The sequence below is a fragment of the Ranitomeya imitator genome, chromosome 6 (assembly GCF_032444005.1).
Source record: "Ranitomeya imitator isolate aRanImi1 chromosome 6, aRanImi1.pri, whole genome shotgun sequence".
NCBI lineage: Eukaryota > Metazoa > Chordata > Amphibia > Anura > Dendrobatidae > Ranitomeya > Ranitomeya imitator.
Genome location: NC_091287.1, coordinates 61,433,903 through 61,447,211, shown reverse-complemented (window position 1 = coordinate 61,447,211; position 13,309 = coordinate 61,433,903). Strand labels below are relative to the sequence as shown.

The 13,309-nt window shown below is 42.2% G+C and overlaps 1 protein-coding gene across 4 annotated transcripts in view; it reads right to left on the bottom strand.

Annotated features, from left to right (window-relative positions):
* The window catches only part of DIP2C (disco interacting protein 2 homolog C), a 492,724-nt gene that overhangs the window by 139,011 nt on the left and 340,404 nt on the right, over positions 1 to 13,309 (bottom strand). For all 4 annotated transcript variants that reach the window (XM_069729709.1, XM_069729707.1, XM_069729706.1 and 1 more), the window contains 5 exons: positions 10,540 to 10,650; positions 7,300 to 7,423; positions 5,632 to 5,741; positions 4,264 to 4,366; positions 3,899 to 3,963 (listed from right to left, as the gene is read on the bottom strand). In XM_069729709.1, coding sequence (XP_069585810.1) covers positions 3,899 to 3,963; positions 4,264 to 4,366; positions 5,632 to 5,741; positions 7,300 to 7,423; positions 10,540 to 10,650 — 513 coding nt within the window. The remainder of the gene's footprint in view (positions 1 to 3,898; positions 3,964 to 4,263; positions 4,367 to 5,631; positions 5,742 to 7,299; positions 7,424 to 10,539; positions 10,651 to 13,309) is intronic.

Genomic DNA, 13,309 nt, shown 5'->3' with positions numbered 1-13,309 from the left:
TTTATTTAGATGAAGAAATGTATTTATGGGAATATTTTTTTTTTTTTTTCATTATTTAGGAATTTTTTTTTTTTTTTTTTTTTTTTTTTTTTTACACATTTGGAAATTTTTTTTTTTACTTTTTTACTTTGTCCCGGGGGGGACATCACAGATCAGTGATCTGACAGTTTGCACAGCACTCTGTCAGATCACTGATCTGACATGCAGCGCTGCAGCCTTCACAGTGCCTGCTCTGAGCAGGCTCTGTGAAGCCACCTCCCTCCCTGCAGGACCCGGATCCGCGGCCATCTTGGATCCGGGACCTGGAGCAGGGAGGGAGGGCGGCAAGACCCTCGCAGCAACGCGATTACATCGCGTTGCTGCGGGGGTCTCAGGGAAGCCCGCAGGGAGCCCCCCTCCCTGCGCGGTGCTTCCCTGCACCGCCGGCACATCGCGATCATCTTTGATCGCGGTGTGCCGGGGGTTAATGTGCCGGGGGCGGTCCGTGACCGCTCCTGGCACATAGTGCCGGATGTCAGCTGCGATAGGCAGCTGACACCCGGCCGCGATCGGCGCCGCTCCCCCCGTGAGCGCTGCCGATCGCATATGACGTACTATTGCGTCCTTGGGAAGTAGGGCCCACCCCCCATGGACACAATAGTACGTCTGATGGCAGAAAGGGGTTAATATTTTTTTTACTTTTTTAATATTTTTAAAAACTTTTTTTTTTTTTTTTTTTACTTTTCGCATGCTTCAAAAGTTTCCATGGGAAACTAGAAGCTGCCATAACCCAATCGGCTCTGCTACATAGAGGCGTTGATCAGATCACCTCTATATAGCAGAATTACTCACTTGCTATGAGCGCCAACCAGAGGGTGGCGCTCACAGCAAGCCGGCACTGACAACCATAGAGGTCTCCAGGATCGCGATTCCACTCGTGGCTATTGTGGACACAGCTGACATGTCCCGGGAAAGATGTGGGCTCACTGCTGGAGCCCACATCAAAGGGAGGGAGTTCGACATTGGCGTACTATTACGCCCGATGTCGGAAAGGAGTTAATAGGCTTTGCTCTAAACTATCCATTGTAGCTCTGCCATTATGTTTAGGGTCATTGTCCTGTTGGAAGGTGAACCTATGCCCCAATCTCAAGTCTTTTGTAGCCTCTAACAAGTTTTCCTCCAGGATTTCCCTGCATTTGGTCCCATACATCTTCCCATCAACTGACCAGCATCCCTGTCCATGCTGAAAAATAGCCTGGTAAATGTTCCAGACCAGTGGAGCTGAAGACACCGAAGATTAAATGTAAGGGGGGGAGATTTACTAAGGTGAGGGAGATTTACTGTGGGGGGATTTACTGTGGTGGGAGGAGATTTACTGTATCAGAAAAAGATGTGAGAACACAAGTTTGAGGAGCAACAAAGGGGCAAGTGCAGACAATATGGGGAGCTGGGCAAATTTAAAGACACAATATGAGGAGCAAGGGCGGAGATAGGGGGCACGTATGAGGAAACAGTATGGGGGATGGATGCAGATAGGATGGTGAGTGGGGAAGTTGGTGCCAACACAGTAAGGTGAGTGGTGGGATGGGTGTGGACACAGTAAGGTGAGTGGTGGGATGGGTGTGGACACAGTATGGTGAGTGGAGGGATGGTTGCGGACACAGTATGGTGAGTGGGGGATGGGTGCAGAAACAGTATGAGGAGGGGAAAATGTATGTGGACACAGTATGTGGAGCAAAGGTAATAGAATCTTTAAGAGCATCGTGTCAGGATGTGCTGCAGAAGACTGGAGATGGAAGTCTGCAAAGACGAGCTGTGGATGAGAAAACTCATAATGGTGTCTGGACAAGATGAAGAAAAAAAGAAAGAGAACAACTCCAGAGACGTCATCATCTATAAGGCATCTGGATGTAAATGTTATTTTGTGATACTAATTCTCATATTTTTATTTATGTTGTCCAAGTTTATCATGAGTCTGCAGTCATTCTATGTGATTGCAGACTTCTGAATTCTCACAGTGTGCACTGCACACTGTCAAGATTCTCTTGTGCCGGTGATTTGCACACATGCGGTCACATGCTGATTATACATGCGTGGCCCCGATCAATGAAAATGAACTGAGCGAGGCCGGACAAGTCTAGACGGAATATGGCCAGAAGTATACAAATCACATAATTCTGCAAGGGAGAATCCTAAAAGTGTGCAGTGTATGCACTGTGAGAAGTCTGCAGTCACAGAGTGATCGCAGAATTTCATCTCAAACCTGGACAAGCCCTTTAATTAAAAAATGAAGCCCTGTAGCCACTTCTATAGTGTGCAATATACTCACTGTCAGGATTCAGCTCTGCTTGCAAATTCCAGCAGACATCACATGGACACTTCACTCATATGTGATCATACTACGGTCACGTGACAATTAGTTTCTCTTCCTGCTTCTCTCAATTTTTCACTGAACAGTGTAAGAATTAGGAAGAGCAGCTCATCAGTACGTGACTAAGTGTGTAAATGGCATAGGTGCTTCGGGGGGCGCCAAACTCAACTCTTGCCCTGGGAGCCAGAAAACCTAGATACCCCACTGCTAAGAGCTTTGCTTTTTTTATTCTAACCCCACCTTATTCTTCTCCACAACTTTATCCCTGACCTGTCTGCTGTGTTCCTTGGTTTTTATGATGCTGCTTGATCCCTAAAGTTCTCAAACAAACCTCTGAGGCCTTCACAGAACAGCTGTAGTTATACGGAGAATAAATGGTGAACTCAATTTACAAACTACTTGACTTCTCAAGGCAATTGGTCATTCAGGATTATATTGAGAGATATCAGACTACGGGGGGCTGAATACGAACGAACATCACAATTTTCAGATTTATATTTTTAAAATAATTAGAAAACCATGTATAATTTCATTTGCACTTTACAAATACTTGTTCCATAGTGTTGGTATATCACATAAAATATCAATAAAACACATTTAAGATTGAGGGTGTAATGTGAAAAAATGTGGAAAAGTTAACAGGGTATGAAAACTTTTTCAAGGCACTGTATTATGACACTCTGTCCACCACAAGTATAAATGGCAAATTAGAGTTTCTTATTTAAAGAGTAACCATCCTTTTAATTGTTTTTTTTTTTTTTATAAACTTTGCTCATAAAACGTAATTAGTGATGTGCGCCAGAGCTTTTTACTCGAGTTTGCCTAGGGTGGTCGGGTATACACAGAGTATCGCGGGTGCTCAAGTCCCCGAGGCTGCATGTTTCGCGACAGTTGGACAGCCACAAATCAAGCGAGGATTGCCCATGCTTGTCAGGCAAACCCCACTTATGTGTCTGTCTAACATCAGCGAAATATGTGGCCACGGGGACTCGAACATGTCACTCGAGCACCCGCGATACTCGGTGTATACCCGACCACCCTAGGCAAACTCGAGTAACCAGAACTTGCTCTCATCACTAGTTGTAATATTTCTTATTAGAGAAATCTGCTTCATTCTCCTCCTGGCCCGATCATCCATTCTCAAAATTCTCAATTCTAGGGTAAAATCTATCTTAAGTGAATACACATTTTCCCATTGCTGAGATAAGAGATGACAGTTGGTGCTCATAAAGTTCTATGGACAACTGTAAGTCATTTCAGGAGAACTTATCTGTGTCCGCCTCTAGTTCCTCCATAGAATTTTTAAAAACACGAATTGTCATCTCCTATCTCAGAATACAATTAAAAAAAAATGCTAAACTTTATGAGAAAACATTAAGTAGAATAGATGAGGGGGGTAGCGGGGAGTGCTCTGTCCTGCATCCAGACCGTAAAGTGACCAAATCAATATGCACTTTTGAGCGTAGTAGGAAAAACCTTTTAATGAAAACAACTGATGGGACATTAAATAATACTGAGAAAAACAAGTGGAATAATTTGATATCATACCGTCAGGATCCCATGCCAGAGCCCCACATCTTTCTTAAAATCCAAAACATTCACAATGGTTTCCGCTGTGAAAGAAAAATGAGATCTCAGTGTAGGAAAACAATGTATATAAAAATAAAACAAAAAAAATAAAAACAATGCAGTATACAACAAAAACTCTCAGATTTTTTTGCAAATCCGCTTTAAAAAACTAAAGTGTTAGGGTATGATCCCACGGTCAGTAAACGCTGCGGGTTTAGCGCCTTACCGAGCACATTTACTCGTCATCACTAATCTTGATGCAAATGGAAGAAAAAAAAATCAAATTCTATTAATCAAAAGTTCCATTATCATTTGTAGATATCAGTAAGAGGAGCGTTGCTTACCTTCCGTGTATCCACAGGCTTGTGTGAGCGCTTGGCAATGTGTAAGGAGCGCTATCCTCGTCACCGTCACTCCTAGCACGCTGCCATCTTTACATGTTTTATACTGAAGGGCAAGACACATACAATAAGAATACATGCACAACACGTACAATAAACAAGAGCTCTGAATCATTTTACAGTGAAAAATTATCTAGTTTTCTACTATATATTGCGTTTCCTTGACATTTGCAATGAATGAATGATTCATTGTAGCAAACCATAGCGAGCCCCGAAGGCTGTTAGTCATTCAGTCTTGGTAAAAGCTAGAAGATGGAAGGTAATGAACAGCATCATCTTTTGTCACAAGAAGCTGATGAGAGTTGGATGGAAAGAGTCACCGGAAGAAAAAGCTTTCCGCACCTCGACATCCAACTCTAAGAAATAATCAATAAATCAGAGCCTAAAGAGGTTAGAAAAACTAAAAATGTTGCCTTTTCTTTTTGTGCCACCATTGCCCATAGGCTGTGTCTGGTACCACAGCTCAGTAGTAGTCACATAGATGGGTAACACACAGGTGGCTCAGTGGTTAGCACTGTTGCTCTGCAGCACTGAGGTCCTGGGTGTAAAGCCAAATGATCTTCCCATGTTTGCGTGGGTTTCCTCCGGTTTCCTTACACTCTAAATACATACTGATAGGGAATCTAGATTGTGAGCCTCGATGGCGACAGTGATGATGATGTCTGTAAAGAGCTGCGGAATATGATGGCGCTATAAAAATGAGCAAATAAATTAAATTGATAACACCAGACCCAGTTTATAGACAGTGGATGATTGCCCCCACTTTGGGGTCCAAATGGTCACTTTGACTTGTATGAGAACACCAATACTATTAAAGACCCCTCGTTCAGGGAGACCCTGATTTCAGTGATGTGTCACTTACTAGGCTGTAATTTGCCGTTTCAATACAGTGTTTTATCAGGAGGAGATTATCATTAGAGGACAATCGGCCTTGCGCCTCCTAGTCCAACCACTCCCACAGCACTGATCAGCAGCTCTCTGTCACTATACAATGTACACAGAAAGCTATGAGGTGGGCGGTTTATACAAAGCTCAGCATTCTTCCGAGCTCTGCTAGATCTGCTGCAGAGAAAACAGTGATTCTATCACAACTGCTGCACCCAGTAAACTAAGTGATGCATCACTGTAATCAGGGTTCCTGAAAAAAATTGCTAACACAGATTCCCTATAATATTGAATTTGTTTAGAATGTCTAAAGAAGGGTCTAGGTTTTTGAATACAAGTTCATGGGAAGTAACCTGCTTCGATATACATAGGATAAATGCTGCTCAGTGGAATAGAAGTGGCAGGATGCCGCCATTACATACGTACCTCTATATATGCAGTGTCATTATTTGCATCCTTGATATGTGGAAACCAATCACGAGGAGGCTTGGATAGGTGTTTTGATTCTGTGACAAACCAAAGCAACTTTGGCCAGCCTTGGGGAAAAAAAACAAAAAAAGTAAAAAAAAATAGCAAGTGCTCTTTCGATAAAAAACAAACAAGAAAAAACAACAACAATTATCCTAATGAAAAGTTCATGGTTCAGTATTCTAGTTTCTGTAGCAAGACTATGGGAAGATTGTCTATGCAGATAAGATCTGCGAGGATTCGGAGGAGGCACATTAGTTGGTGACACATATCTTAGGTATATACCAATACTTCTAAAAATGGTATTTCAGTATACTGTTAGCAGGAAAAACATAAAAAGGAAATTATATTATACTGTGTATGTTATGAAACTTAGTGGACCTGTATCCAAGAAACGCTCCAATGTCCTTACACTGTCCTATAACCTTCAGGAACATTTTGGAATTTTATTAAACTTACTATACTTAGAAAGTCATCATAAAAAATAATGCAAATTAAAATGTAAAAAGGCTGCTATCGAAATAAAAGCCTTGGCTTCATTGTTTTTTTACACTAGAAAAGAGAAATCTGCAGTATGGTAACGCCAACACATCCACCATACATGTTCGGATTGTTGGCCATAATAGTCAGACATAAAGCTAATGTTAGGATCCATTCGAAGGATCTTCTAATGGCCCAATCATAAGTCAATCAGATCCAACAGGATTTGTCACATTTGCCTATAATCAAGAAAGCCATAACGCTAAAGCACAACGTGAGACTTCTCCTGTGATGGATTATGGCTTGCTGCCAAGGCAAACAGGATCATGGGGTGCATTAAAAGAGGTCTGGATACACATGATGAGAGCATTATACTGCCTCTGTACAAATCCCTAGTTAGACCCCACATGGAGTACGGTGTCCAGTTTTGGGCACCGGTGCTCAGGAAGGATATAATGGAACTAGAGAGAGTACAAAGGAGGGCAACACAATTAATAAAGGGGATGGGAGAACTACAATACCCAGATAGATTAGCGAAATTAGGATTATTTAGTCTAGAAAAAAGACGACTGAGGGGCGATCTAATAACCATGTATAAGTATACAAGGGGACAATACAAATATCTCGCTGAGGATCTGTTTATACCAAGGAAGGTGACGGGCACAAGGGGGCATTCTTTGCGTCTGGAGGAGAGAAGGTTTTTCCACCAACATAGAAGAGGATTCTTTATTGTTAGGGCAGTGAGAATCTGGAATTGCTTGCCTGAGGAGGTGGTGATGGCGAACTCAGTCGAGGGGTTCAAGAGAGGCCTGGATGTCTTCCTGGAGCAGAACAATATTGTATCATACAATTATTAGGTTCTGTAGAAGGACGTAGATCTGGGGATTTATTATGATGGAATATAGGCTGAACTGGATGGACAAATGTCTTTTTTCGGCCTTACTAACTATGTTACTATGTTACTATGGCTGCACTCTGGCTCACAGTGTACGCTGGGACTATTTCTTCTAATCAATGTACTAAACCTGCCATACTGTATAAAACTACTGCATTGCTACACATGAAAAGCCTTTTAACAAAACATCTCTATCATTTCATTTCCTTTAGCATAAAACATTCACCAGTCAAGTGCTTCTAGATCCTCACCTTTAAATTGTGGTATCTCCCCCGTAGGACTCTTTGGCAGTCCTTTATGACAGGCATCACTAGTCAAGGCCACAGTAACCCCACAGCTTCCTAACAAAAAACCAATCTGCTGGCTCCCTGCATCCTGGAGAAAAGAAAACATAGAACATCAAGAAACAAGAGTTCATACCAAGTCTCCAAAGGTCTCAAGAACCAAAGAGCTGCATGGTTAGTTGACTTCAGCTGCAATATCAAGATAACGGGTAACTTGCTTTTGTTCACTACACTCAAAAAATGTGGGAATTTCATTGTTTTTATGTGCCTGTACATATTATTTGGCATGTAAATAGGATGTCATAGGCATGAAGGATGGCCATTTATGTGTTGGGACCTCTAAACTCTATTTTTTTTTTAATTACAGTAGTATACAGTGATTTTGGTGCCAACAATTTCTGAACGGTTTTATATTAGGTTCATGATGCTGATTAAGAATATGACTTAGATTTTGCCGTATTGCAGGGCTGTGAAGTCGGAGTCGGTATAAAATAGACCGACTCAGACTCCTAAAATATATAATAAATTGGCTACAGTAGTACAATGCAGGAGGTGCTGAATAGTTTTTTCATAATAATTTGGGAAGGTTATGAAATGTCCTATAAATGTATGTCCTGTTCCTGATCTAACGATCTTGGCTTTTAGTTGACCTTGCTTTTGGGCGTCTTATCAGGGGTGTTTACTGATTGTGTTGCTATACAGCACGTATCACCCATTCTTCTTCACTTAAGGTACCGTTACACTAAATGACTTACCAACGATCACAACCAGCGATACGACCTGGCCGTGATCGTAAGTCGTTGTGTGGTCGCTGGGGAGATGTCACACAGCTCTCTCCAGCGACCAACGATCAGGGGAACGACTTCGGCATTGTTGAAACAGTCTTCAACGATGCCGAAGTCCCCGGGTAACCAGGGTAAACATCGGGTTACTAAGTGCAGGGCCGCGCTTAGTAACCCGATATTTACCCTGGTTACCATTGTAAAAGTAAAAAAAAACACCACATACTCACATTCTGATGTCTGTCACGTCCCCCGCCGTCAGCTTCCCTGCACTGACTGTGTCAGCGCCGGCCGTAAAGCAGAGCACAGCGGTGACGTCACCGCTGTGCTCTGCTTTACGGCTGGCGCTGACAGTCAGTACAGGAAAGCTGACGGCGGGGGACGTGACAGACATCAGAATGTGAGTATGTGGTGTTTTTTTTTACTTTTACAATGGAAACCAGGGTAAATATCGGGTTACTAAGCGCGGCCCTGCACTTAGTAACCCGATGTTTACCCTTTGTTACAAGTGAACACATCGCTGGATTAGCGTCACACACGCCGATCCAGCGATGACAGCGGGTGATCAGCGACCAAAAAAAGGTCCTGATCATTCCCCAGCGACCAACGATCACCCAGGAGGGGCATGATCGTTCGTCGCTGTCACACATAACGAGATCGTTAGCGGGATCGTTGCTACGTCACAAAAAGCGTGACATTGCAACGATATCGTTAACGAAATCGTTATGTGTGAAGGTACCTTTAGACACCAGAAAAAATCTAATAGGCGGGTACTGCGACACATATCAGGCCATCCTATAGTCAATCGCTGAGACACAAGACAATATCCAAAGCAAAAACATTGTCTAATACAAAATTAGCTGCATAATTTACATCGGAGAAGAAGAGGAATAAAAAAACATGAGAAATGTGATGCGTTTCTCTGCTGCAAGATGCATATTTTAGGATAATCTCGCCGTTCGCCATCTTCTCTGCTGCGGGCTACATGTCTATGTGAACACTCGCAGACTTCTGTCAGCCCCGCAGCACCAACATGAGCTGGGAGGACTGGAGCTAATCCTCATCTATGTAATGCACAGTGACTTCGTGAATATGTGACATTAAAATAGACCCACACTCATCTCAGAACAGTTTTTCTGGATTAATTTAAAATTGTGTTTGAGGTGCAAACACTTCTTGAAGTCAAATTTCCAAAATCACACTAGGTTTGAAATAAATAAAAGGGAACATGAAGCTTCAGATGGGAATTTAAATAAATATAACTATCAGGTTTAAACGTGTTATCTGGGATTGTACAAATGATGACCAATCTATAAGATGGCTGTACGAATCAGATATCTGTCTGCCACTCGTTCATCTCTCCCAACTCCCCCCCACACAATATGGTTACGTGTTGAAATTCAAAGTCCCCAATCCTTCTCTGTTAGGGAGACTTGGGGGGCCTCTTTACAAATTACATGGCGGACCAGTAACGCCGCAATTGGACGGATCGGATTACCAGTACTTTTCTTTTTAATATTTATGCGGGCCATCAATTTTAGATCTCTCTGTGTCCAATTGAAAAGTCTGTAATACCGCAAACAGCCACTACTAAACGTATGGCGCTGTGTCTCCCAGCATGCTCCCATCAATCAGTTGATCATTCAGAGTAGGACCACCAAAGGATAGGCCACTTCACAGCCCTTCAAACACCTTTTTCTTCTAGTTTGTATAATGACCACTAATCTTAGACTGTAGAAAGCCAAAATAAATGGTATCTGGTGGCAAGTTAAACCTGGTGATCACTTATGATTTACTACCTATTGAGTAGAGTAAAAAAAAAAAAGTTACGGTAACTTCTTAAAAAGAACACTCCAAGACTGATGGGGACTTTTAAAGGTTAGGGATTCAAACAAGACCAAAGACAGAATCCTTCGGTCATGTCCCACCCATGAGGTCCTACAGAAGGCATAGGACAGAGCATCACTCATCAAAGTACTGCTCCTTTTAGACTTTATTTCGCATGGATTTTAATGCATCTTCAGTGTTAAAAACCATGCAAATAATAAGTGCCGACAAACCACCTTCCATTAGTTTGGATGAGAGATCAGCACAGCTTCGTAGGACCTTAGATTTTCCCTACAAAACTTAAACAGACCTCTACGCTCACAAATGTTGGCGTTGTGCTATATGGCCACCAACATAACACACGGTAGTGACGTAAGCAGTTATGAAAAGTGTTATTTTTTTTCTATTAAATACGGCATATCTGAAGATAATGACACGATTGCTCCCGATATTATGCCAACTCCTATGAAAAGTTTGTGGTTCTTTCACACAGATCTTCTGACCACCATAACGGAGGCTGGAAATCTCTTGCAGCATATAACACGGCACTATTATTAGCGACATGGCGGCATTCAGTAATGGGGTCACAGCACCTCACCTTCCTTGTAAGTGGCACTTCAATGGGAACGGGAACAACTTCAGCTAATAGACAGCCATAAAACGCTACCATAAACGCAGCAGGATCATTATTTGGAAAAACGAGGGCCACCTACGAGAACAAACAGGTAGTTAAACGAGGAGTGGAGGCAATTAAACAAGTCTGAGTGGGTCATGGTGTATGTGGTTCAGAGTAAGGAAAGGGGTAATACATCAAAAAGAGCATAAAAACTATTAAAGTAGAAGTATATGACATGAGAACGCTTCCTTGGGGTCTTTGACTCTTTCAGAAATCATTCGTTTACGACCAGCAGCAAGTTAGGCAATGGATGGGAGCTGCAATGCGGAAATCAAGTTCTCTGCAAGATGTCTACATGAAGTTCTCAGAAAAAGTTTGTGGAACTCCGCACTTTATCAATGGAGACAGGACAAGGAAAACTTGGGGCGACCATAACGGCATTTCTTTTCCGAAACGTGTGGTCTTACTCTTATGATGCTATTCACAGGGGCGTTTCCATTCAAGCACCGATCTGATATATCTTATGACAGATTTATGACTACAATAATCAGCAAAAGATCAGAAATTGTAACTGATCCAATTAAACCTAACCAATAAGGTACAGTGAAATTACAGCAGGGCTAGGAAATAAAACATAACTTTTAAAAAGTTTGTTTAAAAAAAAAAGTCAGCTAATATATACCAAGGACAAACAAATATTAAATATCACAAAGTGCAAGTGCTTTTGTTAAACATCAGCACTTGCACTTTGTGATATTAATATTTGTTTGTCCTTGGTATACACTGGCCGATGATTTTTTTTTTTAAACAAACTTATTAAAAGTTATATTTCATTTATTTCCTAGCCCTCCTGTAATTTCAGATTTATGACTACAACAATAAACACTGATATAAAGTATTTTTCTTCAAAATTTCTTAATACAGAAAACTTCAAAAAGTTTCAGTGCACATACATGACAAAAAAGATCCACCACCGATCTTACCAAAATGAAGTCAGTCCATAAGACCTGTCGAGATATTTCGGGGACCTTCCGTTTCGCAATAGGCGCAGATAAAGTGCCTCTGTGGAACATGGCTGAAAAGAAGCCATGAAAACTTCTAATGGACGACTTCACTTTGTTGAGATTGGTGACGGATCTTTTTTGGATAATATATTTGTACTGCAACTTTCTGAAGTTTTTGTAGCGACTATCGTTAGATTACATATAAGGGCATAGAGAGACTATCTATGGTACATTGTTAAATGAGGCATTTCATATACTGTTAAAGGGTATCTGTTACAAGATTTCTGCTATGCAATTTGAGAGCAGCATGATGTAGGGGCAGAGACCTTGATTTCAGTGATGTGTCACTTACTGGACTGTATTTTGCTGTTTCAATACAATCAGTGTTTTATTAGCAGGATATTATCATTACAGGACTAGGTGTCTCATGCCTCCTGGTCCAACCCTGCACCACCACTGATTGTCAGCTCTCTGTCAATGTTCAGTGTACATAGAAAGCTGGTGTGGATGGGGTTATACAGGCTCAGCATTCTTAGCACTGCTAGATCTGCAGTAGGGAAAAATGATTGTATCAAATATTACAGCATGCAGACCAGCAAGTGACACATTGCTGGAATCATGGTCTCTTCCCCTACATCATGCTGCTCTCAGAATATATAACAAAAACTTACAGACAGATTCCATTTAAGAAGGGTCAAAAGTCTAGAAGATCTATGACTTCGCCAGAGCAGTGACAGTTTTTGAAAATATTAACATTCAGTTGCTATCATGAAATGCATGACTGACAGCAAGACAATGCATTGTTCTACAAGGGAGGAGGCCAAGAAAAAGCCAAAGAGCTCTGAACTCCAAGCTGCCAATCAAGGGCTCATCCATAAGGCTGTATTATAGCTCAGATGTTATCAAATGGCATCAAGAAAACTTTCCTCAGAAAAATACTTTGGTAAAAGGCTTTTCTGTGAAATGACAAGATCTGATACGAGCCTCAAGCTCTTAATATACAGCTCACACAGCAAGCCACAAAATGACAATGTGCACAAAGCTGTAGTGCCGGGGGCCTAGCTAGGCGGGGTGCAGAGGTTGCTGTCATACCTTGGCTGAGAGGATCCGTCAGATCTCCTAACATTTCTAATTTAGAATGTAACATTATGCATTATCTATGATATTGTTTTTGGAAATCTATCATTGATAAATGGGTGTTACCAGGTGGGAGGAGGTGTCCTCACACACTCACAACCACATTCCTCTCATTGTTTCCGATTGTGCTAATTACACTCTGATCCAAGTGTGATCAGAGCGTGAGACCAGAGCATGAGACCAGAGCGTGAGACCAGAGCGTGAGAACAGAGCGTGAGAGCAGAGCGTGAGAGCAGAGAGTGAGAGCAGAGAGTGAGACCAGAGAGTGAGACCAGAGCGTGAGACCAGAGAGTGAGACCAGAGCGTGAGACCAGAGAGTGAGACCAGAGCGTGAGACCAGAGAGTGAGACCAGAGCGTGAGACCAGAGCGTGAGACCAGAGAGTGAGACCAGAGCATGAGACCAGAGAGTGAGACCAGAGAGTGAGACCAGAGCGTGAGACCAGAGCGTGAGACCAGAGCGTAAGACCAGAGAGTGTGACCAGAGAGTGAGACCAGAGAGTGAGACCAGAGCGTGAGACCAGAGAGTGAGACCAGAGCGTGAGACCAGAGAGTGAGACCAGAGCGTGAGACCAGAGCGTGAGACCAGAGAGTGAGACCAGAGAGTGAGACC